The sequence below is a fragment of the Pelodiscus sinensis genome, chromosome 12, assembly GCF_052426305.1.
Source record: "Pelodiscus sinensis isolate ZL-2025 chromosome 12, ASM5242630v1, whole genome shotgun sequence".
Taxonomy (NCBI): Eukaryota; Metazoa; Chordata; order Testudines; family Trionychidae; genus Pelodiscus; species Pelodiscus sinensis.
The window spans coordinates 51,888,102-51,914,623 of NC_143063.1; the positions used below are offsets into that span (position 1 = coordinate 51,888,102).

At 78.6% G+C, this 26,522-nt stretch overlaps 1 protein-coding gene across 2 annotated transcripts in view; it reads right to left on the reverse strand.

Moving 5' to 3' along the window:
• Positions 1–766: 766 nt before the first annotated feature.
• DHX38 (DEAH-box helicase 38) overlaps positions 767–26,522 on the reverse strand; it is a 56,569-nt gene continuing 30,813 nt past the window's right edge. For both annotated transcript variants that reach the window (XM_089781576.1, XM_089781577.1), the window contains 13 exons: positions 10,315–10,455; positions 10,121–10,231; positions 7,943–8,059; positions 7,712–7,819; positions 7,523–7,635; positions 6,403–6,611; positions 4,986–5,140; positions 3,677–3,832; positions 3,473–3,607; positions 1,591–1,716; positions 1,395–1,490; positions 1,167–1,288; positions 767–983 (listed from right to left, as the gene is read on the reverse strand). In XM_089781576.1, coding sequence (XP_089637702.1) covers positions 899–983; positions 1,167–1,288; positions 1,395–1,490; positions 1,591–1,716; positions 3,473–3,607; positions 3,677–3,832; positions 4,986–5,140; positions 6,403–6,611; positions 7,523–7,635; positions 7,712–7,819; positions 7,943–8,059; positions 10,121–10,231; positions 10,315–10,455 — 1,674 coding nt within the window. In that variant the 3' untranslated portion in view covers positions 767–898. The remainder of the gene's footprint in view (positions 984–1,166; positions 1,289–1,394; positions 1,491–1,590; positions 1,717–3,472; positions 3,608–3,676; positions 3,833–4,985; positions 5,141–6,402; positions 6,612–7,522; positions 7,636–7,711; positions 7,820–7,942; positions 8,060–10,120; positions 10,232–10,314; positions 10,456–26,522) is intronic.

Consider the following 26,522-nt stretch of genomic DNA (forward strand, 5'->3'; position numbering starts at 1 on the left):
CACACGGCATGGGCGGGGCTCTCGCCTGCGCACTGCCAATTCGCCGGCTCCGCCCCAGGGCGCGGGCCCCTCCGCCCCGCCGGCTCCGCCCCAGGGCGCGGGCCCCTCCGCCCCGCCGGCTCCGCCCCAGGGCGCGGGCCCCTCCGCCTCGCCGGCTCCGCCCCAGGGCGCGGGCCCCTCCGCCTCGCTGGCTCCGCCCCAGGGCGCGGGCCCCTCCGCCCCGCCGCCTCCGCCCCAGGGCGCGGGCCCCTCCGCCCCGCCTCCGCCCCGCCGGCTCCGCCCCAGGGCAAGGGCCCCTCCGCCCCGCCGGCTCCGCCCCAGGGCACGGGCCCCTCCGCCCCGCCGGCTCCGCCCCAGGGCACGGGCCCCTCCGCCCCGCCGGCTCCGCCCCAGGGCACGGGCCCCTCCGCCCCAGGGCACGCCCCGCCTCTGCCCCGCCTCCGCCCCAGGGCACGGGCCCCTCAGCCCCGCCTCCACCCCGTTGGCTCCACCTCAGGGCACGGGCCCCACAGCCCCGCCTCCACCCCGTTGGCTCCGCCCCAGGGCACGGGCCCCTCCGCCCCAGGACATGCCCCGCCTCTGCCCCGCCTCCACCCCGTTGGCTCCGCCCCAGGGCACGGGCCCCTCAGCCCCGCCTCCACCCCGTTGGCTCCGCCCCAGGGCACGGGCCCCTCAGCCCCAGCAGAGCCGCCCGTTGCCAGGGGCGGGCGCCTCGCGCACACGTGGGTAGCCAGCAGCCTGGGCCGCAGGGACGCACAAACCACCATTTGTACAAATAAAAGTATTTCTCCTCTGTAGCAAACAGTGCCCAGGGCGCCCCCCACAGTCGCATTCGCCCCCGGGCCGGGCGCCCTGCCGGGACTGCGGTAGCCTCAGGCCTGCCCGGGGAAGCCGCTGCTCACAGGCCGAAGCGGGCAGGGGTGCGGCGCGGGGTCATGGGCTCCCCCTGCTCCTTGCGCCCCGGCGTGTAGATCTTCGCAGACCTGGGAGGGAGAGCCAGGGCCATCAGCTAGAGCCCCGCCCGGAGGCCCCGGCCCGGAGCCCCCGCCTGGAGCCCCCGCCCGGAGCCCCCGGCCCGGAGCCCCCGCCCTGGGCTACACACGGCAATCCCAGCCTCCTGCAAGACACCCCCACAGGCAGGCCTGGGCCAGGCCCCCAGCACCCACCTCGTGCTGCCCAGGGGGTTGCGGCGCTCCTGCTCTTCCCGGCGCGCTCGCAGCTGCTCCTCAGCCAGAGCCATCTCCTCCTCCATGGCCGACACCTCCTCCTTGGCCCGGCGCCGGCTCTCCTGCGGGGCAGCAAGGGGGCGGCTCACGCCCGGCCCATCTCCCGGGCACGCAGCGGGCCCAGCCTGGTCGGAGCTACTGGCCTGCCCCCGGCAGCCGGGGCCTTACCTGGCGCGACTTCCCTGCGTGCTTGATGCTGTAGAACATGGGGCCCAGCTCCGCCAGCCACTCTCCGTCCACGGCCGTCACGCACTGCATGTACTCCTGGGGGCGGGGCAAGGGCACGGTCAGGCCACGCCCCGCGGCACCACGGCCCCGAGCAGAACCCAGGGCCCGGGGCCGCCCGCGAGGCGCCGCCGCTCACCTTGGTGGTCATGACCAGCTCGTGGTAGACGATGTAGTCGGGCGTGTAGCCCATGCCGAAGAGCGAGCTGGTGGGGTGCAGGTGGCAGGGCATGCCGGTGCGGATGTTCACGTACTCCCCGATGCCCTGCCGCAAGAGCTGGGTTAGCACGGCCCTGCGCCCGGCCCTCACGCCCGCCCGCCCCCCCTCCTACCCGCCAGCTGTCCGCCCGCTTCCTGCCCGCCCGCCCCTCCCTCCTGCCCACCAGCTGTCCGCCCACTTCCTGCCCTCCTGCCCGCCCACCCCTCCTGCCTGCACGCCCTGCACCTGCCCGCCCGCCCTGCGCCCACCCCTCACACTTGCCCGCCCCTCCCTCCTGCCCGCCCGCCCTGCGCCCGCCCCTCACGCCCGCCCGCCCTGCGCCCGCCCCTCACGCCCAACCGCCCTGCGCCCGCCCCTCACGCCCGACCGCCCTGCGCCCGCCCCTCACGCCCGCCCGCCCTGCGCCCGCCCCTCACGCCCGCCCGCCCTGCGCCCGCCCCTCACGCCCGCCCGCCCTGCGCCCGCCCCTCACGCCCAACCGCCCTGCGCCCGCCCCTCACGCCCGACCGCCCTGCGCCCGCCCCTCACGCCCAACCGCCCTGCGCCCGCCCCTCACGCCCGACCGCCCTGCGCCCGCCCCTCACGCCCGCCCGCCCCCCCTCCCTCCTGCCCGCCAGCTGTCCGCCCACTTCCTGCCCTCCTGCCCGCCCACCCCTCCTGCCTGCACGCCCTGCACCTGCCCGCCCGCCCTGCGCCCGCCCCTCACGCCCGACCGCCCTGCGCCCGCCCCTCACGCCCGCCCGCCCTGCGCCCGCCCCTCACGCCCAACCGCCCTGCGCCCGCCCCTCACGCCCGACCGCCCTGCGCCCGCCCCTCACGCCCGCCCGCCCCCCCTCCTACCCGCCAGCTGTCCGCCCACTTCCTGCCCTCCTGCCCGCCCACCCCTCCTGCCTGCACGCCCTGCACCTGCCCGCCCGCCCTGCGCCCACCCCTCACACTTGCCCGCCCCTCCCTCCTGCCCGCCCGCCCTGCGCCCGCCCCTCACGCCCGCCCGCCCTGCGCCCGCCCCTCACGCCCAACCGCCCTGCGCCCGCCCCTCACGCCCGACCGCCCTGCGCCCGCCCCTCACGCCCGACCGCCCCCCCTCCTGCCCGCCAGCTGTCCGCCCGCTTCCTGCCCGCCTGCCCGCCCGCCCCTCACGCCCGCCCGCCCCTCCCTCCTGCCCGCCAGCTGTCCGCCCACTTCCTGCCCGCCCACCCCTCCCTCCTGCCCGCCAGCTGTCCGCCCACTTCCTGCTCTCCTGCCCGCCCGCCCCTCGCGCCCGCCCCTCCTGCCCGCCCAGCCCTGCACCTGCCCGCCCGCCCCTCGCGCCCGCCCCTCCTGCCCGCCCAGCCCTGCGCCCGCCCCTCGCGCCCACCTCTCCTGCCCGCCCACCCTGCACCTGCCCGCCCACCCCTCGCGCCCGCCCCTCCTGCCCGCCCCCCGCCCGCCCGCCCGCCCTGCCCCTCCTGCCCACTTCCTGCCCGCCGGCCCGCGCCCGCCCCTCCCGCCCACCCACTGCGCCCACCCGCCCTGCGCACGCCCCTCCTGCCCGCTCTCCCCTCGCGCCCGCCGGCCGTCTGCCCGCTTCCTGCCCGCCCCTCCTCCGCCTGCTTCCTGCCTGCCCCTCCTCCGCCTGCCCAACCCTCCTCGTCCTCCTGCCCCTCCTCCGCCTGCTCGCCCCTCCTCATCCTCGTGCCCCTCCTCTGCCCACCTACCCCCAGCCTGCCCCTCCTCCACCCACCCTCTGCCCGCCCCTCTTCATCCCACCAACCCTCTGCCTGCCCGCCCCCAGCGCGCCCCTCCTCCACCCACCCCCCACCTTCAGCTTGGCGGCCTGGTGGAAGTAGGCGGCGCAGATGCACTTCCGGACCACGTCCCAGTCGGAGCCGCAGGAGGCCAGGCTCATGCGCTGCTGCACCATGATGTCCTTCAGCTGGGCACGCACCTCCCGCACCTGCAAGAGCACACGCCTGTCAGGCCCCGCCCCCCAGGCCAGGCCCCGCCCCCCCAGGCCCGGCCCCACCTTCCGCATGGCCTTGGCGTGGATGAAGTGCTGGTTGCACCACAGCATGGAGTAGCTGTTGTTCTTCCACTGCAGGTAAACGTTCAGGTAGGTCAGGTGATCGCTCTCCGGCACAGCAAACTTCTCCCGCACCTGGTCGCTCTCCTCCTCCCGGCCCTAGGGCGAGGGGCAGGGTTACAGCGGGCGGGCGGGGGGAGGGCCCGGCCCCAGAGCGAGGGGGAGCTGGTGGGAGGGAGGGTCCAGCCCCAGGGAGAGGGGGAGGCGGGGGGAAGAGAGGGCGAGCAGGCGGGAAGGAGGGCCCGGCCCCAGGGCGGGGGGAGCCGGCGGGGGGCGCGGGCGGGGGGAGCCGGCGGGGGGGAGCAGGCGGGGGGAAGGGCCCGGCCCCAGGGCGGGGGGGCGCGGGCGGGAGGAGGGGCCCGGCCCCAGGGCGGGGGGTAGCCGGCGGGAGGGAGGGCCCGGCCCCAGGGCGGGGGGAGCCGGCGGGAGGGAGGGCCCGGCCCCAGGGGGAGGGGGAGCCGGCGGGAGGGAGGGCCCGGCCCCAGGGCGGGGGGGAGCCGGCGGGAGGGAGGGCCCGGCCCCAGGGCGGGGGGAGCCGGCGGGAGGGAGGGCCCGGCCCCAGGGGGAGGGGGAGCCGGCGGGAGGGAGGGCCCGGCCCCAGGGCGGGGGGGAGCCGGCGGGAGGGAGGGCCCGGCCCCAGGGCGGGGGGGAGCCGGCGGGAGGGAGGGCCCGGCCCCAGGGGGAGGGGGAGCGGCGGGGGGAGGGCCGGCGGGCGGGGGGGAGGGAGGGAGGGCCCGGCCCCAGGGCGGGGGGTAGCCGGCGGGAGGGAGGGCCCGGCCCCAGGGGGAGGGGGAGCCGGCGGGAGGGAGGGCCCGGCCCCAGGGCGGGGGGGAGCCGGCGGGAGGGAGGGCCCGGCCCCAGGGCGGGGGGGAGCCGGCGGGAGGGAGGGCCCGGCCCCAGGGGGAGGGGGAGCCGGCGGGAGGGAGGGCCCGGCCCCAGGGCGGGGGGGAGCCGGCGGGAGGGAGGGCCCGGCCCCAGGGCGGGGGGAGCCGGCGGGAGGGAGGGCCTGGCCCCAGGGGGAGGGGGAGCCGGCGGGAGGGAGGGCCTGGCCCCAGGGGGAGGGGGAGCAGGCGGGAGGGAGGGCCCGGCCCCAGGGCGGGGGGGAGCCGGCGGGAGGGAGGGCCCGGCCCCAGGGCGGGGGGGAGCCGGCGGGAGGGAGGGCCTGGCCCCAGGGGGAGGGGGAGCAGGCGGGAGGGAGGGCCCGGCCCCAGGGCGGGGGGAGCCGGCGGGGGGCGCGGGCGGGGGGGCACACCTTGGGCCGGTAGAAGATGGCCGGCACAGAGAGCATGGAGACGATGAGCAGGATCTCGGAGCTGCAGCCCATGTCGCAGGAGACGATGAGCATCTTGGAGAGGGCCGGGTCCAGCGGGAACTCGACCATCAGGCGCCCGGTCGCCGTCAGCCCCCCTGCCGGCGCAGCACAGGGACCGGTCGCCAGGGCAGCCCCAGGGCCGGGAGCCAGGGAAGGGCAGCGCCCCCCACGCCACTAGTGCCCCAGCAGCCCAGCCCCCAACCCTAGCGCCCCATCCCCCCGCTCTAGCACCCCAGCCCCCATCCCTAGCCCCCCATCCCCCCGCTCTAGCACCCCAGCCCCCATCCCTAGCGCCCCATCCCCCCGCTCTAGCACCCCAGCCCCCATCCCTAGCCCCCCATCCCCCCGCTCTAGCACCCCAGCCCCCATCCCTAGCGCCCCATCCCCCCGCTCTAGCACCCCAGCCCCCATCCCTAGCGCCCCATCCCCCCGCTCTAGCACCCCAGCCCCCATCCCTAGCGCCCCATCCCCCCGCTCTAGCACCCCAGCCCCCATCCCTAGCGCCCCATCCCCCCGCTCTAGCACCCCAGCCCCCATCCCTAGCGCCCCATCCCCCCGCTCTAGCACCCCAGCCCCCATCCCTAGCGCCCCATCCCCCCGCTCTAGCACCCCAGCCCCCATCCCTAGCCCCCCATCCCCCGCTCTAGCACCCCAGCCCCCATCCCTAGCCCCCCATCCCCCCGCTCTAGCACCCCAGCCCCCATCCCTAGCGCCCCATCCCCCCGCTCTAGCACCCCAGCCCCCATCCCTAGCGCCCCATCCCCCCGCTCTAGCACCCCAGCCCCCATCCCTAGCCCCCCATCCCCGCTCTAGCACCCCAGCCCCCAGCCCTAGCCCCCCATCCTCCCGCTCTAGCACCCCAGCCCCCATCCCTAGCGCCCCATCCCCCCGCTCTAGCACCCCAGCCCCCATCCCTAGCGCCCCATCCCCCCGCTCTAGCACCCCAGCCCCATCCCTAGCGCCCCATCCCCCCGCTCTAGCACCCCAGCCCCCATCCCTAGCGCCCCATCCCCCCGCTCTAGCACCCCAGCCCCCATCCCTAGCGCCCCATCCCCCCGCTCTAGCACCCCAGCCCCCATCCCTAGCGCCCCATCCCCCCGCTCTAGCACCCCAGCCCCCATCCCTAGCGCCCCATCCCCCCGCTCTAGCAACCCAGCCCCCATCCCTAGCGCCCCATCCCCCCGCTCTAGCGCTCCAGCCCCCATCCCTAGCGCCCCATCCCCCCGCTCTATCGCCCCAGCGGCCCGGCCACCCCCCGCTCTAGCGGCCCAGTGCCCCCCCCGCTCTAGCGCCCCTGCGCCCCCCCGCTCTAGCGCCCCTGCGCCCCCCCCGCTCTAGCGCCCCCGCGCCCCCTTGCCTGTGTTGTCCATGGCTCCCAGGATCCACAGCTGGTACATGGAGTTGAGCATGTTGTCCTCCGGGGGCGGGTCCATGAAGTGGAACTGCAGCAGGTCCTGCACGCCCAGGGACTTGAGCAGCAGCACCACGTTGGCCAGGTTGGTGCGCTGGATCTCGGGCACCGTGGTGGTCAGCAGCTCGCTCTTGTAGGCGCTCTGGGTGTAGAGCCTGGCGGACCGAGCCGGTGAGCCCAGCGCTCGAGAGCGGGGTACTGGCCACGAGGGGCGGCTCACGCTCCCCCAGCCACCACGCTCCCCAGGGCCGACACGGGAGCACCCCTCCAATCCGGAGCATTTCCACGGAGCCCGGCCACGCTCCCCAGGGCCGACACAAGAACACCCCTCCAATGCGGAGCACTTCCACGGAGCCCGGCCACGCTCCCCAGGCCAGACACGGGAGCACCCCTCCAATGCGGAGCACTTCCACGGAGCCCAGCCACGCTCCCCAGGGCCGACACGGGAGCACCCCTCCAATCCGGAGCACTTCCACGGAGCCCAGCCACGCTCCCCAGGGCCGACACGGGAGCACCCCTCCAATCCGGAGCACTTCCACGGAGCCCAGCCACGCTCCCCAGGGCCGACACGGGAGCACCCCTCCAATCCGGAGCACTTCCACGGAGCCCAGCCACGCTCCCCAAGGCCGACACGGGAGCACCCCTCCAATGCGGAGCACTTCCACGGAGCCCAGCCACGCTCCCCAGGGCCGACACGGGAGCACCCCTCCAATCCGGAGCACTTCCACGGAGCCCAGCCACGCTCCCCAAGGCCGACACGGGAGCACCCCTCCAATGCGGAGCACTTCCACGGAGCCCGGCCACGCTCCCCAGGCCAGACACGGGAGCACCCCTCCAATGCGGAGCATTTCCGCGGAGCCCAGCCACACTCCCCAGGCCAGACACGGGAGCACCCCTCCAATGCGGAGCATTTCCGCGGAGCCTGGCCACGTTCCACAGGCCAGACACGGAAGCACCCCTCCAATGCGGAGCATTTCCGCGTAGCCTGGCCACACCCTCCCCTGCCCCTTCCCACAAGCGCCACGACCCGTCCCGCCGAGGGACTAGAGCTGCAGCAGGCGCCTACCTGAAGCACTGACCTGGGCCCGTCCGGCCAGCGCGCCCCGACCGCTGGTTGGCGTTGGCTTGGCTGATGGGGTAGATCTGCAGGGCGTCCATCCCGATGCGGGGGTTGAAGACCTAGCGGGGTAGAGGGCGGGAGTCAGGGCCTGAAAAGCGGCTGCGGGGAGCAGGCTCCGCCCCGGACCCCCCTCACCTTGAGTTTGCAGTAGCCCGAGTCGATGACAAACATGATGCCATCCACGGTCAGCGAGGTCTCTGCAATGTTGGTGGCAACGATGCATTTCCTGACCCCGTCCGGAGCCTGCAAGACACCGGGCTCAGTGCGGGCAGCAGCCAGGCCCCCAGGACCCAGCCCTGGGGCGCCCCGCACACGCAGGCCTGGCCCTGGCCACCTTCACGCCCAGCCTCCAGTGCCACCTGGTACCTTCTGGAAGATCTTGGCCTGCAGGTCAGAGGGCAGCTGAGAGTAGATGGGCAGCACAGCCAGAGCCGGAGCCTTTTCCAGTTCTTCCAGATGCTCCACAATCTGCTCCGAGGCCACCTGGGCACAGAGAGGGGAGTGGAGGCAGGCCTGGGGGCAAGGCTGGGACCTGGGGGTGCCTGGCGCCGCCCAGGGAGGGGAAAGGGGGGGCCGGAGGGGTGCCTGGCGCCGCCCGGGGAGGGGAGAAGGGGGGCCGAGGGGTGCCTGGCGCCGCCCGGGGAGGGGAGAAGGGGGGCCGAGGGGTGCCTGGCGCCGCCCGGGGAGGGGAGAAGGGGGGCCGGAGGGGTGCCTGGCGCCCCCCGGGGAGGGAGAAGGGGGGCCGAGGGGTGCCTGGCGCCGCCCGGGGAGGGGGAAGGGGGGCCGAGGGGTGCCTGGCGCCGCCCGGGGAGGGAGAAGGGGGGCCGGAGGGGTGCCTGGCGCCGCCCGGGGAGGGAGAAGGGGGGCCGGAGGGGTGCCTGGCGCCGCCCGGGGAGGGAGAAGGGGGGCCGGAGGGGTGCCTGGCGCCGCCCGGGGAGGGGGAAGGGGGGGCCGGAGGGGTGCCTGGCGCCGCCCGGGGAGGGGAGAAGGGGGGCCGAGGGGTGCCTGGCGCCGCCCGGGGAGGGAGAAGGGGGGCCGAGGGGTGCCTGGCGCCGCCCGGGGAGGGGAGAAGGGGGGCCGAGGGGTGCCTGGCGCCGCCCGGGGAGGGGAGAAGGGGGGGCCGAGGGGTGCCTGGCGCCGCCCGGGGAGGGAGAAGGGGGGGGGGCCGAGGGGTGCCTGGCGCCGCCCGGGGAGGGAGAAGGGGGGCCGAGGGGTGCCTGGCGCCGCCCGGGGAGGGGAGAAGGGGGGCCGAGGGGTGCCTGGCGCCGCCCGGGGAGGGGAGAAGGGGGGCCGAGGGGTGCCTGGCGCCGCCCGGGGAGGGGAGAAGGGGGGCCCAGGGGTGCCTGGCGCCGCCCGGGGAGGGGAAGGGGGGCGAGGGGTGCCTGGCGCCGCCCGGGGAGGGAGAAGGGGGGCCGAGGGGTGCCTGGCGCCGCCCGGGGAGGGGAGAAGGGGGGCCGAGGGGTGCCTGGCGCCGCCCGGGGAGGGGAGAAGGGGGGGCCGGAGGGGTGCCTGGCGCCGCCCGGGGAGGGGAGAAGGGGGGCCGAGGGGTGCCTGGCGCCGCCCGGGGAGGGGAGAAGGGGGGCCGAGGGGTGCCTGGCGCTGCCCGGGGAGGGGGAAGGGGGGCCGGAGGGGTGCCTGGCGCCCCCCGCGGAAGGGAAAGGGGGACCGGAGGGTGCCTGGCGCCCCCCGGGGAGGGGGAAGGGGGGCCGGAGGGGGTCTGGCGCCCCACGGGGAGGAGGAAGGGGGGGCCGGAGGGGGCCTGGCCTGGGGGAGGGGCAAAGGGGGGCCGGAGGGTGCCTGGTGCCCCCCGGGGAGGGGGAAGGGGGGGCCGGAGGGGGTCTGGCGCCCCCCGGGGAGGGGGAGGGGGAGGGGGGGCTGGAGGGGGGTCTGGGGAGGGGGACGGGGGGGCCTGGCCCAGGGGAGGGGGAAGGGGGGCCGGAGGGGGTCTGGCGCCCCCCGGGGAGGGGGAGGGGGAAGGGGGGCCGGAGGGTGCCTGGCGCCCCCCGCGGAAGGGAAAGGGGGACCGGAGAGGGTCTGGCGCCCCCCGGGGAGGGAGAAGGGGGGCCGGAGGGTGCCTGGCGCCTCCCGGGGAGGGGGAAGGGGGGCCGGAGGGGGTCTGGTGCCCCCCGGGGAGGGGGAAGGGGGGCCGGAGGGGGTCTGGCGCCCCCCGGGGAGGGGGAAGGGGGGCCGGAGGGGGTCTGGCGCCCCCCGGGGAGGGGGAAGGGGGGCCGGAGGGGGTCTGGCGCCCCACGGGGAGGAGGAAGGGGGGGCCGGAGGGGGCCTGTCGCTGCCTGGGGAGGGGCAAAGGGGGGCCGGAGGGTGCCTGGCGCCCCCCGGGGAGGGGGAAGGGGGGCCGGAGGGTGCCTGGCGCCCCCCGGGGAGGAGGAAGGGGGGCCGGAGGGTGCCTGGTGCCCCCCGGGGAGGGGGAAGGGGGGCCGGAGGGTGCCTGGTGCCCCCCGGGGAGGGGGAAGGGGGGCCGGAGGGGGTCTGGCGCCCCCCGGGGAGGGGGAAGGGGGACAGCACCACCAGGCACGTGCAAGTCACCTCAATGTCCTCCTGGCCCGGCATGAAGATGAGGATGTCTCCCGGGGCACCAGACAGATGCACCTGCAGGGCCTGCTTCACTGCGGCCTCCACGTAGTCCTCCTGCGGGGTCTGAAAGGCAGAGACGGTTCCAGGAGGGGCCTCGCTGTCCCCGTGGCTCCCCCCAGCCGGCCAGGCCTGCCCGCCCAGCGCACCTTGCTGAACAGGACGTCCACAGGGAAGGTGCGGCCAGGAATGTGGAAGATGGGAACGTTCCCAAAGAAGGAGGCAAACTTCTCCGAGTCCATGGTGGCCGAGGTGACGATGAGCTTCAGGTCTGCGCGGCGCGCCACCACCTGCAGAGACAGACGGCGAGGGCAGCGGGGCAGGCGCAGGGCCCCCCGACAGTGCGAGGGCAGCGGGGGCAGGCACAGGACCCCCCGACAGTGCGAGGGCAGCGGGGCAGGCGCAGGACCCCCGACAGTGCGAGGGCAGCGGGGGCAGGCGCAGGACCCCCCCGACAGTGCGAGGGCAGCGGGGCAGGCGCAGGACCCCCCCGACAGTGCGAGGGCAGCGGGGCAGGCGCAGGGCCCCCCGACAGTGCGAGGGCAGCGGGGCAGGCGCAGGACCCCCCGACAGTGCGAGGGCAGCGGGGCAGGCGCAGGACCCCCCGACAGTGCGAGGGCAGCGGGGCAGGCGCAGGACCCCCCGACAGTGCGAGGGCAGCGGGGCAGGCGCAGGACCCCCCCGACAGTGCGAGGGCAGCGGGGCAGGCGCAGGACCCCCGACAGTGCGAGGGCAGCGGGGCAGGCGCAGGACCCCCCCGACAGTGCGAGGGCAGCGGGGCAGGCGCAGGACCCCCCGACAGTGCGAGGGCAGCGGGGCAGGCGCAGGACCCCCCGACAGTGCGAGGGCAGCGGGGCAGGCGCAGGACCCCCCGACAGTGCGAGGGCAGCGGGGCAGGCGCAGGACCCCCCGACAGTGCGAGGGCAGCGGGGCAGGCGCAGGACCCCCGACAGTGCGAGGGCAGCGGGGCAGGCGCAGGAGCCCCCGACAGTGCGAGGGCAGCGGGGGCAGCGCGCAGGACCCCCCGACAGTGCGAGGGCAGCGGGGCAGGCGCAGGACCCCCCGACAGTGCGAGGGCAGCGGGGCAGGCGCAGGACCCCCCGACAGTGCGAGGGCAGCGGGGCAGGCGCAGGACCCCCCGACAGTGCGAGGGCAGCGGGGCAGGCGCAGGACCCCCCGACAGTGCGAGGGCAGCGGGGCAGGGCGCAGGACCCCCCCACAGTGCGAGGGCAGCGGGGCAGGCGCAGGACCCCCCGACAGTGCGAGGGCAGCGGGGCAGGCGCAGGACCCCCCGACAGTGCGAGGGCAGCGGGGCAGGCGCAGGACCCCCCCGACAGTGCGAGGGCAGCGGGGCAGGGCGCAGGACCCCCCCACAGTGCGAGGGCAGCGGGGGCAGGGCGCAGGACCCCCCGACAGTGCGAGGGCAGCGGGGCAGGCGCAGGATCCCCCCGACAGTGCGAGGGCAGCGGGGCAGGCGCAGGACCCCCCCGACAGTGCGAGGGCAGCGGGGGCAGGCGCAGGACCCCCCCGACAGTGCGAGGGCAGCGGGGGCAGGCGCAGGACCCCCCGACAGTGCGAGGGCAGCGGGGCAGGCGCAGGACCCCCCCGACAGTGCGAGGGCAGCGGGGCAGGCGCAGGACCCCCCCACAGTGCGAGGGCAGCGGGGCAGGGCGCAGGACCCCCCCGACAGTGCGAGGGCAGCGGGGCAGGCGCAGGACCCCCCGACAGTGCGAGGGCAGCGGGGCAGGCGCAGGACCCCCCCGACAGTGCGAGGGCAGCGGGGCAGGCGCAGGACCCCCCCGACAGTGCGAGGGCAGCGGGGGCAGGCGCAGGACCCCCCCGACAGTGCGAGGGCAGCGGGGCAGGCGCAGGACCCCCCCGACAGTGCGAGGGCAGCGGGGGCAGGCGCAGGACCCCCCGACAGTGCGAGGGCAGCGGGGCAGGCGCAGGACCCCCCCGACAGTGCGAGGGCAGCGGGGCAGGCGCAGGACCCCCCCGACAGTGCGAGGGCAGCGGGGCAGGCGCAGGACCCCCCCACAGTGCGAGGGCAGCGGGGCAGGCGCAGGACCCCCCCGACAGTGCGAGGGCAGCGGGGCAGGCGCAGGACCCCCCGACAGTGCGAGGGCAGCGGGGCAGGCGCAGGACCCCCCCGACAGTGCGAGGGCAGCGGGGGCAGGCGCAGGACCCCCCCGACAGTGCGAGGGCAGCGGGGGCAGGCGCAGGACCCCCCGACAGTGCGAGGGCAGCGGGGCAGGCGCAGGACCCCCCCGACAGTGCGAGGGCAGCGGGGCAGGCGCAGGACCCCCCCGACAGCGCGAGGGCAGCGGGGCAGGCGCAGGACCCCCCCGACAGTGCGAGGGCAGCGGGGCAGGCGCAGGACTCCCCGACAGTGCGAGGGCAGCGGGGCAGGCGCAGGACCCCCCCGACAGTGCGAGGGCAGCGGGGCAGGCGCAGGACCCCCCCGACAGTGCGAGGGCAGCGGGGCAGGCGCAGGACCCCCCGACAGTGCGAGGGCAGCGGAGCAGGCGCAGGACCCCCCGACAGTGCGAGGGCAGCGGGGCAGGCGCAGGACCCCCCCGACAGTGCGAGGGCAGCGGGGCAGGCGCAGGACCCCCCGACAGTGCGAGGGCAGCGGGGGCAGGCGCAGGACCCCCCGACAGTGCGAGGGCAGCGGGGCAGGCGCAGGACCCCCCCGACAGTGCGAGGGCAGCGGGGCAGGCGCAGGACCCCCCCGACAGTGCGAGGGCAGCGGGGCAGGGCGCAGGACCCCCCCACAGTGCGAGGGCAGCGGGGCAGGGCGCAGGACCCCCCCGACAGTGCGAGGGCAGCGGGGCAGGCGCAGGACCCCCCGACAGTGCGAGGGCAGCGGGGCAGGCGCAGGACCCCCCCGACAGTGCGAGGGCAGCGGGGGCAGGCGCAGGACCCCCCCGACAGTGCGAGGGCAGCGGGGGCAGGCGCAGGACCCCCCGACAGTGCGAGGGCAGCGGGGCAGGCGCAGGACCCCCCCGACAGTGCGAGGGCAGCGGGGCAGGCGCAGGACCCCCCCGACAGCGCGAGGGCAGCGGGGCAGGCGCAGGACCCCCCCGACAGTGCGAGGGCAGCGGGGCAGGCGCAGGACTCCCCGACAGTGCGAGGGCAGCGGGGCAGGTGCAGGACCCCCCCGACAGTGCGAGGGCAGCGGGGCAGGCGCAGGACCCCCCCGACAGTGCGAGGGCAGCGGGGCAGGCGCAGGGCCCCCCGACAGTGCGAGGGCAGCGGGGCAGGCGCAGGACCCCCGACAGTGCGAGGGCAGCGGAGCAGGCGCAGGACCCCCCGACAGTGCGAGGGCAGCGGGGCAGGCGCAGGACCCCCCCGACAGTGCGAGGGCAGCGGGGCAGGCGCAGGACCCCCCCGACAGTGCGAGGGCAGCGGGGGCAGGGCGCAGGACCCCCCCGACAGTGCGAGGGCACCGGGGCAGGCGCAGGACTCTCCGACAGTGCGAGGGCAGCGGGGCAGGCGCAGGGCCCCCCGACAGTGCGAGGGCAGCGGGGCAGGCGCAGGTCTCCCCGACAGTGCGAGGGCAGCGGGGCAGGGCGCAGGACCCCCCCACAGTGCGAGGGCAGCGGGGCAGGGCGCAGGACCCCCCGACAGTGCGAGGGCAGCGGGGGCAGGGCGCAGGACCCCCCCGACAGTGCGAGGGCAGCGGGGGCAGGACCCCCCGACAGTGCGAGGGCAGCGGGGGCAGGGCGCAGGACCCCCCCGACAGTGCGAGGGCAGCGGGGCAGGCGCAGGGCTCCCCGACAGTGCGAGGGCAGCGGGGCAGGCGCAGGACCCCCCCGACAGTGCTAGGGCAGCGGGGCAGGCGCAGGACCCCCCGACAGTCCGAGGGCAGCGGGGCAGGCGCAGGACCCCCCCGACAGTGCGAGGGCAGCGGGGGCAGGCGCAGGACCCCCCCGACAGTGCGAGGGCAGCGGGGCAGGCGCAGGACCCCCCCGACAGTGCTAGGGCAGCGGGGCAGGCGCAGGACCCCCCGACAGTCCGAGGGCAGCGGGGCAGGCGCAGGACCCCCCCGACAGTGCGAGGGCAGCGGGGGCAGGCGCAGGACCCCCCCGACAGTGCCAGGGCAGCGGGGCAGGGCGCAGGACCCCCCCGACAGTGCGAGGGCAGCGGGGCAGGCGCAGGACCCCCCCGACAGTGCGAGGGCAGCGGGGCAGGCGCAGGACCCCCCGACAGTCCGAGGGCAGCGGGGGCAGGCGCAGGACCCCCCCGACAGTGCGAGGGCAGCGGGGCAGGCGCAGGACCCCCCCCGACAGTGCGAGGGCAGCGGGGCAGGCGCAGGACCCCCCGGACAGTGCGAGGGCAGCGGGGCAGGCGCAGGACCCCCCGACAGTGCGAGGGCAGCGGAGCAGGCGCAGGACCCCCCCGACAGTGCGAGGGCAGCGGGGCAGGCGCAGGACCCCCCCGACAGTGCGAGGGCAGCGGGGCAGGCGCAGGACCCCCCCGACAGTGCGAGGGCAGCGGGGCAGGCGCAGGACCCCCCCGACAGTGCGAGGGCAGCGGGGCAGGCGCAGGACCCCCCCACAGTGCGAGGGCAGCGGGGCAGGCGCAGGACCCCCCCGACAGTGCGAGGGCAGCGGGGCAGGCGCAGGACCCCCCCGACAGTGCGAGGGCAGCGGGGCAGGCGCAGGACCCCCCCGACAGTGCAAGGGCAGGCGCAGGACCCCCCCGACAGTGCGAGGGCAGCGGGGCAGGCGCAGGACCCCCCCGACAGTGCAAGGGCAGGCGCAGGACCCCCCGACAGTGCGAGGGCAGCGGGGCAGGCGCAGGACCCCCCCGACAGTGCGAGGGCAGCGGGGCAGGCGCAGGGCCCCCCGACAGTGCGAGGGCAGGCGCAGGACCCCCCGACAGTGCGAGGGCAGCGGGGGCAGGGCACACGCCCCCCCCAACAGTGTGAGGGCAGCGGGGCAGGCGCAGGACCCCCCCGACAGTGCGAGGGCAGCGGGGCAGGCGCAGGACCCCCCGACAGTGCGAGGGCAGCGGGGCAGGCGCAGGACCCCCCGACAGTGCGAGGGCAGCGGGGGCAGGCGCAGGACCCCCCCGACAGTGCGAGGGCAGCGGGGGCAGGCGCAGGACCCCCCCGACAGTGCGAGGGCAGCGGGGCAGGCGCAGGACCCCCCCGACAGTGCGAGGGCAGCGGGGCAGGCGCAGGGCCCCCCCGACAGTGCGAGGGCAGCGGGGCAGGCGCAGGGCCCCCCCGACAGTGCGAGGGCAGCGGGGCAGGCGCAGGACCCCCCCGACAGCGCGAGGGCAGCGGGGCAGGCGCAGGACCCCCCCCGACAGTGCGAGGGCAGCGGGGCAGGCGCAGGACCCCCCGACAGTGCGAGGGCAGCGGGGGCAGGGCGCAGGACCCCCCGACACTGCGAGGGCAGCGGGGGCAGGGCGCAGGGCCCCCCGACAGTGCGAGGGCAGCGGGGGCAGGGCACAGGCCCCCCCCGACAGTGCGAGGGCAGCGGGGCAGGCGCAGGACCCCCCCGACAGTGCGAGGGCAGGGTGCAGGACCCCCCCGACAGTGCGAGGGCAGCGGGGGCAGGGTGCAGGACCCCCCCGACAGTGCGAGGGCAGCGGGGGCAGGGCGCAGGACCCCCCCGACAGTGCGAGGGCAGCGGGGGCAGGGCGCAGGACCCCCCCGACAGTGCGAGGGCAGCGGGGCAGGCGCAGGACCCCCCGACAGTGCGAGGGCAGCGGGGCAGGCGCAGGACCCCCCGACAGTGCGAGGGCAGGCGCAGGACCCCCCGACAGTGCGAGGGCAGGCGCAGGACCCCCCGACAGCGCGAGGGCAGCGGGGCAGGCGCAGGACCCCCCGACAGCGCGAGGGCAGCGGGGCAGGGCGCAGGACCCCCCAGACAGTGCGAGGGCAGCGGGGCAGGCGCAGGACCCCCCCGACAGTGCGAGGGCAGCGGGGCAGGCGCAGGACCCCCCCGACAGCGCGAGGGCAGCGGGGCAGGGCGCAGGACCCCCCAGACAGTGCGAGGGCAGCGGGGCAGGCGCAGGACCCCCCCGACAGTGCGAGGGCAGCGGGGGCAGGGCGCAGGACCCCCCCGACAGTGCGAGGGCAGCGGGGCAGGCGCAGGACCCCCCCGACAGTGCGAGGGCAGCGGGGCAGGCGCAGGACCCCCCCGACAGTGCGAGGGCAGCGGGGGCAGGCGCAGGACCCCCCCGACAGTGCGAGGGCAGCGGGGGCAGGCGCAGGACCCCCCGACAGTGCGAGGGCAGCGGGGGCAGGCGCAGGACCCCCCCGACAGTGCGAGGGCAGCGGGGCAGGCGCAGGACCCCCCGACAGTGCGAGGGCAGCGGGGCAGGCGCAGGATCCCCCCGACAGTGCGAGGGCAGCGGGGCAGGCGCAGGACCCCCCGACAGTGCGAGGGCAGCGGGGGCAGGGCGCAGGACCCCCCGACACTGCGAGGGCAGCGGGGGCAGGGCGCAGGACCCCCCAGACAGTGCGAGGGCAGCGGGGGCAGGCGCAGGACCCCCCCGACAGTGCGAGGGCAGCGGGGCAGGCGCAGGACCCCCCCGACAGTGCGAGGGCAGCGGGGCAGGCGCAGGACCCCCCGACAGTGCGAGGGCAGCGGAGCAGGCGCAGGACCCCCCCGACAGCGCGAGGGCAGCGGGGGCAGGCGCAGGGCCCCCCCGACAGCGCGAGGGCAGCGGGGGCAGGCGCAGGACCCCCCAGACAGTGCGAGGGCAGCGGGGGCAGGCGCAGGACCCCCCCGACAGTGCGAGGGCAGCGGGGGCAGGCGCAGGACCCCCCGACAGTGCGAGGGCAGCGGGGCAGGCGCAGGACCCCCCCGACAGTGCGAGGGCAGCGGGGCAGGGCGCAGGACCCCCCGACAGTGCGAGGGCAGCGGGGGCAGGGCGCAGGACCCCCCCGACAGTGCGAGGGCAGCGGGGGCAGGGCGCAGGACCCCCCGACAGTGCGAGGGCAGCGGGGGCAGGGCGCAGGACCCCCCCGACAGTGCGAGGGCAGCGGGGGCAGGCGCAGGACCCCCCCGACAGTGCGAGGGCAGCGGGGCAGGCGCAGGACCCCCCCCGACAGTGCGAGGGCAGCGGGGGCAGGCGCAGGACCCCCCCCGACAGTGCGAGGGCAGCGGGGCAGGCGCAGGACCCCCCGACAGTGCGAGGGCAGCGGGGCAGGCGCAGGACCCCCCCGACAGCGCGAGGGCAGCGGGGCAGGCGCAGGACCCCCGACAGTGCGAGGGCAGGCGCAGGACCCCCCCGACAGTGCGAGGGCAGCGGGGCAGGCGCAGGACCCCCCCGACAGTGCTAGGGCAGCGGGGCAGGCGCAGGACCCCCCGACAGTCCGAGGGCAGCGGGGGCAGGCGCAGGACCCCCCGACAGTGCGAGGGCAGGGCGCAGGACCCCCCGACAGTGCGAGGGCAGCGGGGCAGGCGCAGGACCCCCCCGACAGTGCGAGGGCAGCGGGGGCAGGCGCAGGACCCCCCCGACAGTGCGAGGGCAGCGGGGCAGGCGCAGGACTCCCCGACAGTGCGAGGGCAGCGGGGCAGGCGCAGGACCCCCCGACAGTGCGAGGGCAGCGGGGGCAGGGCACACGCCCCCCCGACAGTGCGAGGGCAGCGGGGCAGGCGCAGGACCCCCCCGACAGTGCGAGGGCAGCGGGGCAGGCGCAGGACCCCCCCGACAGTGCGAGGGCAGCGGGGCAGGCGCAGGACCCCCCGACAGTGCGAGGGCAGCGGGGGCAGGCGCAGGACCCCCCCGACAGTGCGAGGGCAGCGGGGGCAGGCGCAGGACCCCCCCGACAGTGCGAGGGCAGCGGGGCAGGCGCAGGGCCCCCCCGACAGTGCGAGGGCAGCGGGGCAGGCGCAGGACCCCCCGACAGTGCGAGGGCAGCGGGGCAGGCGCAGGACCCCCCCGACAGCGCGAGGGCAGCGGGGCAGGCGCAGGACCCCCCCGACAGCCAGAGGGCAGCGGGGCAGGCGCAGGACCCCCCCGACAGTGCGAGGGCAGCGGGGCAGGGCGCAGGACCCCCCGACAGTGCGAGGGCAGCGGGGTAGGCGCAGGACCCCCCCGACAGTGCGAGGGCAGCGGGGGCAGGACCCCCCGACAGTGCGAGGGCAGCGGGGCAGGCGCAGGACCCCCCCGACAGCGCGAGGGCAGCGGGGCAGGCGCAGGACCCCCCCGACAGTGCGAGGGCAGCGGGGCAGGCGCAGGACCCCCCCGACAGCGCGAGGGCAGCGGGGCAGGCGCAGGACCCCCCCGACAGCGCGAGGGCAGCGGGGCAGGGCGCAGGACCCCCCGACACTGCGAGGGCAGCGGGGGCAGGCGCAGGACCCCCCGACAGTGCGAGGGCAGCGGGGCAGGCGCAGGACCCCCCGACAGTGCGAGGGCAGCGGGGGCAGGGCGCAGGACCCCCCGACACTGCGAGGGCAGCGGGGGCAGGGCGCAGGGCCCCCCGACAGTGCGAGGGCAGCGGGGGCAGGCACAGGACCCCCCCGACAGTGCGAGGGCAGCGGGGCAGGCGCAGGACCCCCCCGACAGTGCGAGGGCAGGGTGCAGGACCCCCCGACAGTGCGAGGGCAGCGGGGGCAGGGTGCAGGACCCCCCCGACAGTGCGAGGGCAGCGGGGGCAGGGCGCAGGACCCCCCCGACAGTGCGAGGGCAGCGGGGCAGGCGCAGGACCCCCCCGACAGTGCGAGGGCAGCGGGGCAGGCGCAGGACCCCCCCGACAGTGCGACGGCAGCGGGGCAGGCGCAGGACCCCCCGACAGTGCGAGGGCAGCGGGGCAGGCGCAGGACCCCCCGACAGCGCGAGGGCAGCGGGGCAGGGCGCAGGACCCCCCAGACAGTGCGAGGGCAGCGGGGCAGGCGCAGGACCCCCCGACAGTGCGAGGGCAGCGGGGGCAGGCGCAGGACCCCCCCGACAGTGCGAGGGCAGCGGGGCAGGCGCAGGACCCCCCCGACAGCGCGAGGGCAGCGGGGCAGGCGCACGACCCCCCGACAGTGCGAGGGCAGCGGGGGCAGGGCGCAGGACCCCCCGACACTGCGAGGGCAGCGGGGGCAGGGCGCAGGACCCCCCAGACAGTGCGAGGGCAGCGGGGGCAGGACGCAGGACCCCCCCGACAGTGCGAGGGCAGCGGGGCAGGCGCAGGACCCCCCCGACAGCGCGAGGGCAGCGGGGCAGGCGCAGGGCCCCCCCACAGCGCGAGGGCAGCGGGGCAGGCGCAGGACTCCCCCGACAGTGCGAGGGCAGCGGGGGCAGGCGCAGGACCCCCCCCGACAGTGCGAGGGCAGCGGGGGCAGGCGCAGGGCCCCCCCGACAGCGCGAGGGCAGCGGGGCAGGCGCAGGACCCCCCGACAGTGCGAGGGCAGCGGGGCAGGCGCAGGACCCCCCGACAGCGCGAGGGCAGCGGGGGCAGGGCGCAGGACCCCCGACAGTGCGAGGGCAGCGGGGGCAGGGCGCAGGGCCCCCCGACAGTGCGAGGGCAGCGGGGGCAGGGCGCAGGACCCCCCCGACAGTGCGAGGGCAGCGGGGCAGGCGCAGGCCCCCCCGACAGTGCGAGGGCAGCGGGGCAGGCGCAGGACCCCCCGACAGTGCTAGGGCAGCGGGGCAGGCGCAGGACCCCCCGACAGTGCGAGGGCAGCGGGGGCAGGCGCAGGACCCCCCCGACAGTGCGAGCGCAGCGGGGCAGGCGCAGGACCCCCCGACAGTGCGAGGGCAGCGGGGCAGGCGCAGGACCCCCCGACAGTGCGAGGGCAGCGGGGCAGGCGCAGGACCCCCCGACAGTGCGAGGGCAGCGGGGCAGGCGCAGGACCCCCCGACAGTGCGAGGGCAGCGGGGCAGGCGCAGGACCCCCGACAGTGCGAGGGCAGCGGGGCAGGCGCAGGACCCCCGACAGTGCGAGGGCAGCGGGGCAGGCGCAGGACCCCCCGACAGTGCGAGGGCAGCGGGGCAGGCGCAGGACCCCCACAGTGCGAGGGCAGCGGGGCAGGCGCAGGACCCCCCCGACAGTGCGAGGGCAGCGGGGCAGGCGCAGGACCCCCCCGACAGTGCGAGGGCAGCGGGGCAGGCGCAGGACCCCCCCGACAGTGCGAGGGCAGCGGGGCAGGCGCAGGACCCCCCGACAGTGCGAGGGCAGGGGGGCAGGCGCAGGACCCCCCCGACAGTGCGAGGGCAGCGGGGGCAGGCGCAGGACCCCCGGACAGTGCGAGGGCAGCGGGGCAGGCGCAGGACCCCCCGACAGTGCGAGGGCAGCGGGGCAGGCGCAGGACCCCCCGACAGTGCGAGGGCAGGCGCAGGACCCCCCCGACAGTGCGAGGGCAGCGGGGGCAGGGCACACGCCCCCCCCAACAGTGTGAGGGCAGCGGGGCAGGCGCAGGACCCCCCCGACAGTGCGAGGGCAGCGGGGCAGGCGCAGGACCCCCCCGACAGTGCGAGGGCAGCGGGGCAGGCGCAGGACCCCCCGACAGTGCGAGGGCAGCGGGGGCAGGCGCAGGACCCCCGACAGTGCGAGGGCAGCGCGGGCAGGCGCAGGACCCCCCCGACAGTGCGAGGGCAGCGGGGCAGGCGCAGGGCCCCCCGACAGTGCGAGGGCAGCGGGGCAGGCGCAGGGCCCCCCGACAGTGCGAGGGCAGCGGGGCAGGCGCAGGACCCCCGACAGTGCGAGGGCAGCGGGGCAGGCGCAGGACCCCCCGACAGTGCGAGGGCAGCGGGGGCAGGGCGCAGGACCCCCGACAGTGCGAGGGCAGCGGGGGCAGGGCACAGGGCCCCCCGACAGTGCGAGGGCAGGGTGCAGGACCCGCCCGACAGTGCGAGGGCAGCGGGGGCAGGGTGCAGGACCCCCCCGACAGTGCGAGGGCAGCGGGGCAGGCGCAGGAGCCCCCCGACAGTGCGAGGGCAGCGGGGCAGGCGCAGGACCCCCCCGACAGTGCGAGGGCAGCGGGGCAGGCGCAGGACCCCCCCGACAGTGCGAGGGCAGCGGGGCAGGCGCAGAGCCCCCCGACAGTGCGAGGGCAGCGGGGCAGGCGCAGGACCCCCCGACAGTGCGAGGGCAGGCGCAGGACCCCCCGACAGTGCGAGGGCAGCGGGGGCAGGGCACACGCCCCCCCCAACAGTGTGAGGGCAGCGGGGCAGGCGCAGGACCCCCCCGACAGTGCGAGGGCAGCGGGGCAGGCGCAGGACCCCCCCGACAGTGCGAGGGCAGCGGGGCAGGCGCAGGACCCCCCGACAGTGCGAGGGCAGCGGGGGCAGGCGCAGGACCCCCCCGACAGTGCGAGGGCAGCGGGGCAGGCGCAGGGCCCCCCCGACAGTGCGAGGGCAGCGGGGCAGGCGCAGGGCCCCCCCGACAGTGCGAGGGCAGCGGGGCAGGCGCAGGACCCCCCCGACAGCGCGAGGGCAGCGGGGCAGGCGCAGGACCCCCCGACAGTGCGAGGGCAGCGGGGGCAGGGCGCAGGACCCCCCGACACTGCGAGGGCAGCGGGGGCAGGGCGCAGGGCCCCCAGACAGTGCGAGGGCAGCGGGGGCAGGGCGCAGGCCCCCCCCGACAGTGCGAGGGCAGCGGGGCAGGCGCAGGACCCCCCGACACTGCGAGGGCAGCGGGGGCAGGGCGCAGGGCCCCCCGACAGTGCGAGGGCAGCGGGGGCAGGGCACACGCCCCCCCCGACAGTGCGAGGGCAGCGGGGCAGGCGCAGGACCCCCCCGACAGTGCGAGGGCAGCGGGGGCAGGCGCAGGACCCCCCCGACAGTGCGAGGGCAGCGGGGGCAGGCGCAGGCCCCCCCCGACAGTGCGAGGGCAGCGGGGCAGGCGCAGGACCCCCCCGACAGTGCGAGGGCAGCGGGGCAGGCGCAGGACCCCCCGACAGTGCGAGGGCAGCGGGGCAGGCGCAGGACCCCCCCGACAGCGCGAGGGCAGCGGGGCAGGCGCAGGACCCCCCCGACAGTGCGAGGGCAGCGGGGCAGGCGCAGGACCCCCCCGACAGTGCGAGGGCAGCGGGGGCAGGCGCAGGACCCCCCCGACAGTGCGAGGGCAGCGGGGCAGGCGCAGGACCCCCCCGACAGTGTGAGGGCAGCGGGGCAGGCGCAGGACCCCCCCGACAGTGCGAGGGCAGCGGGGCAGGCGCAGGACCCCCCCGACAGTGCGAGGGCAGCGGGGCAGGCGCAGGACCCCCCGACAGTGCGAGGGCAGCGGGGGCAGGGCGCAGGACCCCCCGACAGTGCGAGGGCAGCGGGGGCAGGGCGCAGGACCCCCCGACACTGCGAGGGCAGCGGGGGCAGGGCGCAGGACCCCCCAGACAGTGCGAGGGCAGCGGGGGCAGGCGCAGGACCCCCCCGACAGCGCGAGGGCAGCGGGGCAGGCGCAGGACCCCCCCGACAGTGCGAGGGCAGCGGGGCAGGCGCAGGACCCCCCCGACAGCGCGAGGGCAGCGGGGCAGGCGCAGGACCCCCCCGACAGTGCGAGGGCAGCGGGGCAGGCGCAGGACCCCCCCGACAGTGTGAGGGCAGCGGGGCAGGGCGCAGGACCCCCCGACAGTGCGAGGGCAGCGGGGGCAGGGCGCAGGACCCCCCGACAGTGCGAGGGCAGCGGGGGCAGGGCGCAGGACCCCCCGACACTGCGAGGGCAGCGGGGGCAGGGCGCAGGACCCCCCAGACAGTGCGAGGGCAGCGGGGGCAGGCGCAGGACCCCCCCGACAGCGCGAGGGCAGCGGGGCAGGCGCAGGACCCCCCCGACAGCGCGAGGGCAGCGGGGCAGGCGCAGGGCCCCCCGACAGCGCGAGGGCAGCGGGGCAGGGCGCAGGACCCCCCAGACAGTGCGAGGGCAGCGGGGGCAGGCGCAGGACCCCCCCGACAGTGCGAGGGCAGCGGGGCAGGCGCAGGACCCCCCCGACAGTGCGAGGGCAGCGGGGCAGGCGCAGGACCCCCCCGACAGTGCGAGGGCAGCGGGGGCAGGCGCAGGACCCCCCCGACAGTGCGAGGGCAGCGGGGCAGGCGCAGGACCCCCCCGACAGTGCGAGGGCAGCGGGGGCAGGGCGCAGGACCCCCCGACAGTGCGAGGGCAGCGGGGGCAGGGCGCAGGACCCCCCGACAGTGCGAGGGCAGCGGGGGCAGGGCGCAGGACCCCCCCGACAGTGCGAGGGCAGCGGGGGCAGGGCGCAGGACCCCCCGACAGTGCGAGGGCAGCGGGGGCAGGGCGCAGGACCCCCCCGACAGTGCGAGGGCAGCGGGGCAGGCGCAGGGCCCCCCGACAGTGCGAGGGCAGCGGGGCAGGCGCAGGACCCCCCCGACAGTGCTAGGGCAGCGGGGCAGGCGCAGGACCCCCCGACAGTCCGAGGGCAGCGGGGCAGGCGCAGGACCCCCCCGACAGTGCGAGGGCAGCGGGGGCAGGCGCAGGACCCCCCCGACAGTGCGAGGGCAGCGGGGCAGGCGCAGGACCCCCCCGACAGTGCGAGGGCAGCGGGGCAGGCGCAGGACCCCCCCGACAGTGCGAGGGCAGCGGGGCAGGCGCAGGACCCCCCCGACAGTGCGAGGGCAGCGGGGCAGGCGCAGGACCCCCCCGACAGTGCGAGGGCAGCGGGGCAGGCGCAGGACCCCCCCGACAGTGCGAGGGCAGCGGGGCAGGCGCAGGACCCCCCCACAGTGCGAGGGCAGCGGGGCAGGCGCAGGACCCCCCCGACAGTGCGAGGGCAGCGGGGCAGGCGCAGGACCCCCCGACAGTGCGAGGGCAGCGGGGCAGGCGCAGGACCCCCCCACAGTGCGAGGGCAGCGGGGCAGGCGCAGGACCCCCCCGACAGTGCAAGGGCAGGCGCAGGACCCCCCCGACAGTGCGAGGGCAGCGGGGCAGGCGCAGGACCCCCCCGACAGTGCGAGGGCAGCGGGGCAGGCGCAGGGCCCCCCGACAGTGCGAGGGCAGCGGGGCAGGCGCAGGACCCCCCGACAGTGCGAGGGCAGGCGCAGGACCCCCCGACAGTGCGAGGGCAGCGGGGGCAGGGCACACGCCCCCCCCAACAGTGTGAGGGCAGCGGGGGCAGGCGCAGGACCCCCCCGACAGTGCGAGGGCAGCGGGGCAGGCGCAGGACCCCCCCGACAGTGCGAGGGCAGCGGGGCAGGCGCAGGACCCCCCGACAGTGCGAGGGCAGCGGGGCAGGCGCAGGACCCCCCCGACAGTGCGAGGGCAGCGGGGCAGGCGCAGGACCCCCCCGACAGTGCGAGGGCAGCGGGGGCAGGCGCAGGACCCCCCCGACAGTGCGAGGGCAGCGGGGCAGGCGCAGGACCCCCCCGACAGTGCGAGGGCAGCGGGGCAGGCGCAGGACCCCCCCGACAGTGCGAGGGCAGCGGGGCAGGCGCAGGGCCCCCCCGACAGTGCGAGGGCAGCGGGGCAGGCGCAGGGCCCCCCGACAGTGCGAGGGCAGCGGGGCAGGCGCAGGACCCCCCCGACAGCGCGAGGGCAGCGGGGCAGGCGCAGGACCCCCCGACAGTGCGAGGGCAGCGGGGGCAGGGCGCAGGACCCCCCGACAGTGCGAGGGCAGCGGGGCAGGCGCAGGACCCCCCGACAGTGCGAGGGCAGCGGGGCAGGCGCAGGACCCCCCGACACTGCGAGGGCAGCGGGGGCAGGGCGCAGGGCCCCCCGACAGTGCGAGGGCAGCGGGGGCAGGGCACACGCCCCCCCCGACAGTGCGAGGGCAGCGGGGCAGGCGCAGGACCCCCCCGACAGTGCGAGGGCAGGGTGCAGGACCCCCCCGACAGTGTGAGGGCAGCGGGGGCAGGGTGCAGGACCCCCCCGACAGTGCGAGGGCAGCGGGGGCAGGGCGCAGGACCCCCCCGACAGTGCGAGGGCAGCGGGGCAGGCGCAGGACCCCCCGACAGTGCGAGGGCAGCGGGGCAGGCGCAGGACCCCCCGACAGTGCGAGGGCAGCGGGGCAGGCGCAGGACCCCCCCGACAGTGCGAGGGCAGCGGGGCAGGCGCAGGACCCCCCGACAGTGCGAGGGCAGCGGGGCAGGCGCAGGACCCCCCCGACAGTGCGAGGGCAGCGGGGCAGGCGCAGGACCCCCCCGACAGTGCGAGGGCAGCGGGGCAGGCGCAGGACCCCCCGACAGTGCGAGGGCAGCGGGGCAGGCGCAGGACCCCCCCACAGTGCGAGGGCAGCGGGGCAGGCGCAGGACCCCCCCACAGTGCGAGGGCAGCGGGGCAGGCGCAGGACCCCCCCGACAGTGCAAGGGCAGGCGCAGGACCCCCCCGACAGTGCGAGGGCAGCGGGGCAGGCGCAGGACCCCCCCGACAGTGCGAGGGCAGGCGCAGGACCCCCCGACAGTGCGAGGGCAGCGGGGCAGGCGCAGGACCCCCCCACAGTGCGAGGGCAGCGGGGCAGGCGCAGGACCCCCCCACAGTGCGAGGGCAGCGGGGCAGGCGCAGGACCCCCCCGACAGTGCAAGGGCAGGCGCAGGACCCCCCCGACAGTGCGAGGGCAGCGGGGCAGGCGCAGGACCCCCCGACAGTACGAGGGCAGCGGGGCAGGCGCAGGGCCCCCCGACAGTGCGAGGGCAGCGGGGCAGGCGCAGGGCCCCCCGACAGTGCGAGGGCAGCGGGGCAGGCGCAGGGCCCCCCCGACAGTGCGAGGGCAGCGGGGCAGGCGCAGGACCCCCCCGACAGTGCGAGGGCAGCGGGGCAGGCGCAGGGCCCCCCGACAGTGCGAGGGCAGCGGGGCAGGCGCAGGACCCCCCGACAGTGCGAGGGCAGCGGGGCAGGCGCAGGACCCCCCCGACAGTGCGAGGGCAGGCGCAGGACCCCCCGACAGTGCGAGGGCAGCGGGGCAGGCGCAGGACCCCCCGACAGTGCGAGGGCAGCGGAGCAGGCGCAGGACCCCCCCGACATTGCGAGGGCAGCGGGGCAGGCGCAGGACCCCCCCGACATTGCGAGGGCAGCGGGGCAGGCGCAGGACCCCCCGACAGTGCGAGGGCAGCGGGGCAGGCGCAGGACCCCCCCGACAGTGCGAGGGCAGCGGGGGCAGGCGCAGGACCCCCCCGACAGTGCGAGGGCAGCGGGGCAGGCGCAGGGCCCCCCGAAAGTGCGAGGGCAGCGGGGCAGGCGCAGGACCCCCCCGACAGTGCGAGGGCAGCGGGGCAGGCGGCAGGACCCCCCGACAGTGCGAGGGCAGCGGGGCAGGCGCAGGACCCCCCCGACAGTGCGAGGGCAGCGGGGCAGGCGCAGGACCCCCCCGACAGTGCGAGGGCAGCGGGGCAGGCGCAGGACCCCCCCGACAGTGCGAGGGCAGCGGGGCAGGCGCAGGACCCCCCCGACAGTGCGAGGGCAGCGGGGCAGGCGCAGGACCCCCCCGACAGTGCGAGGGCAGCGGGGCAGGCGCAGGACCCCCCG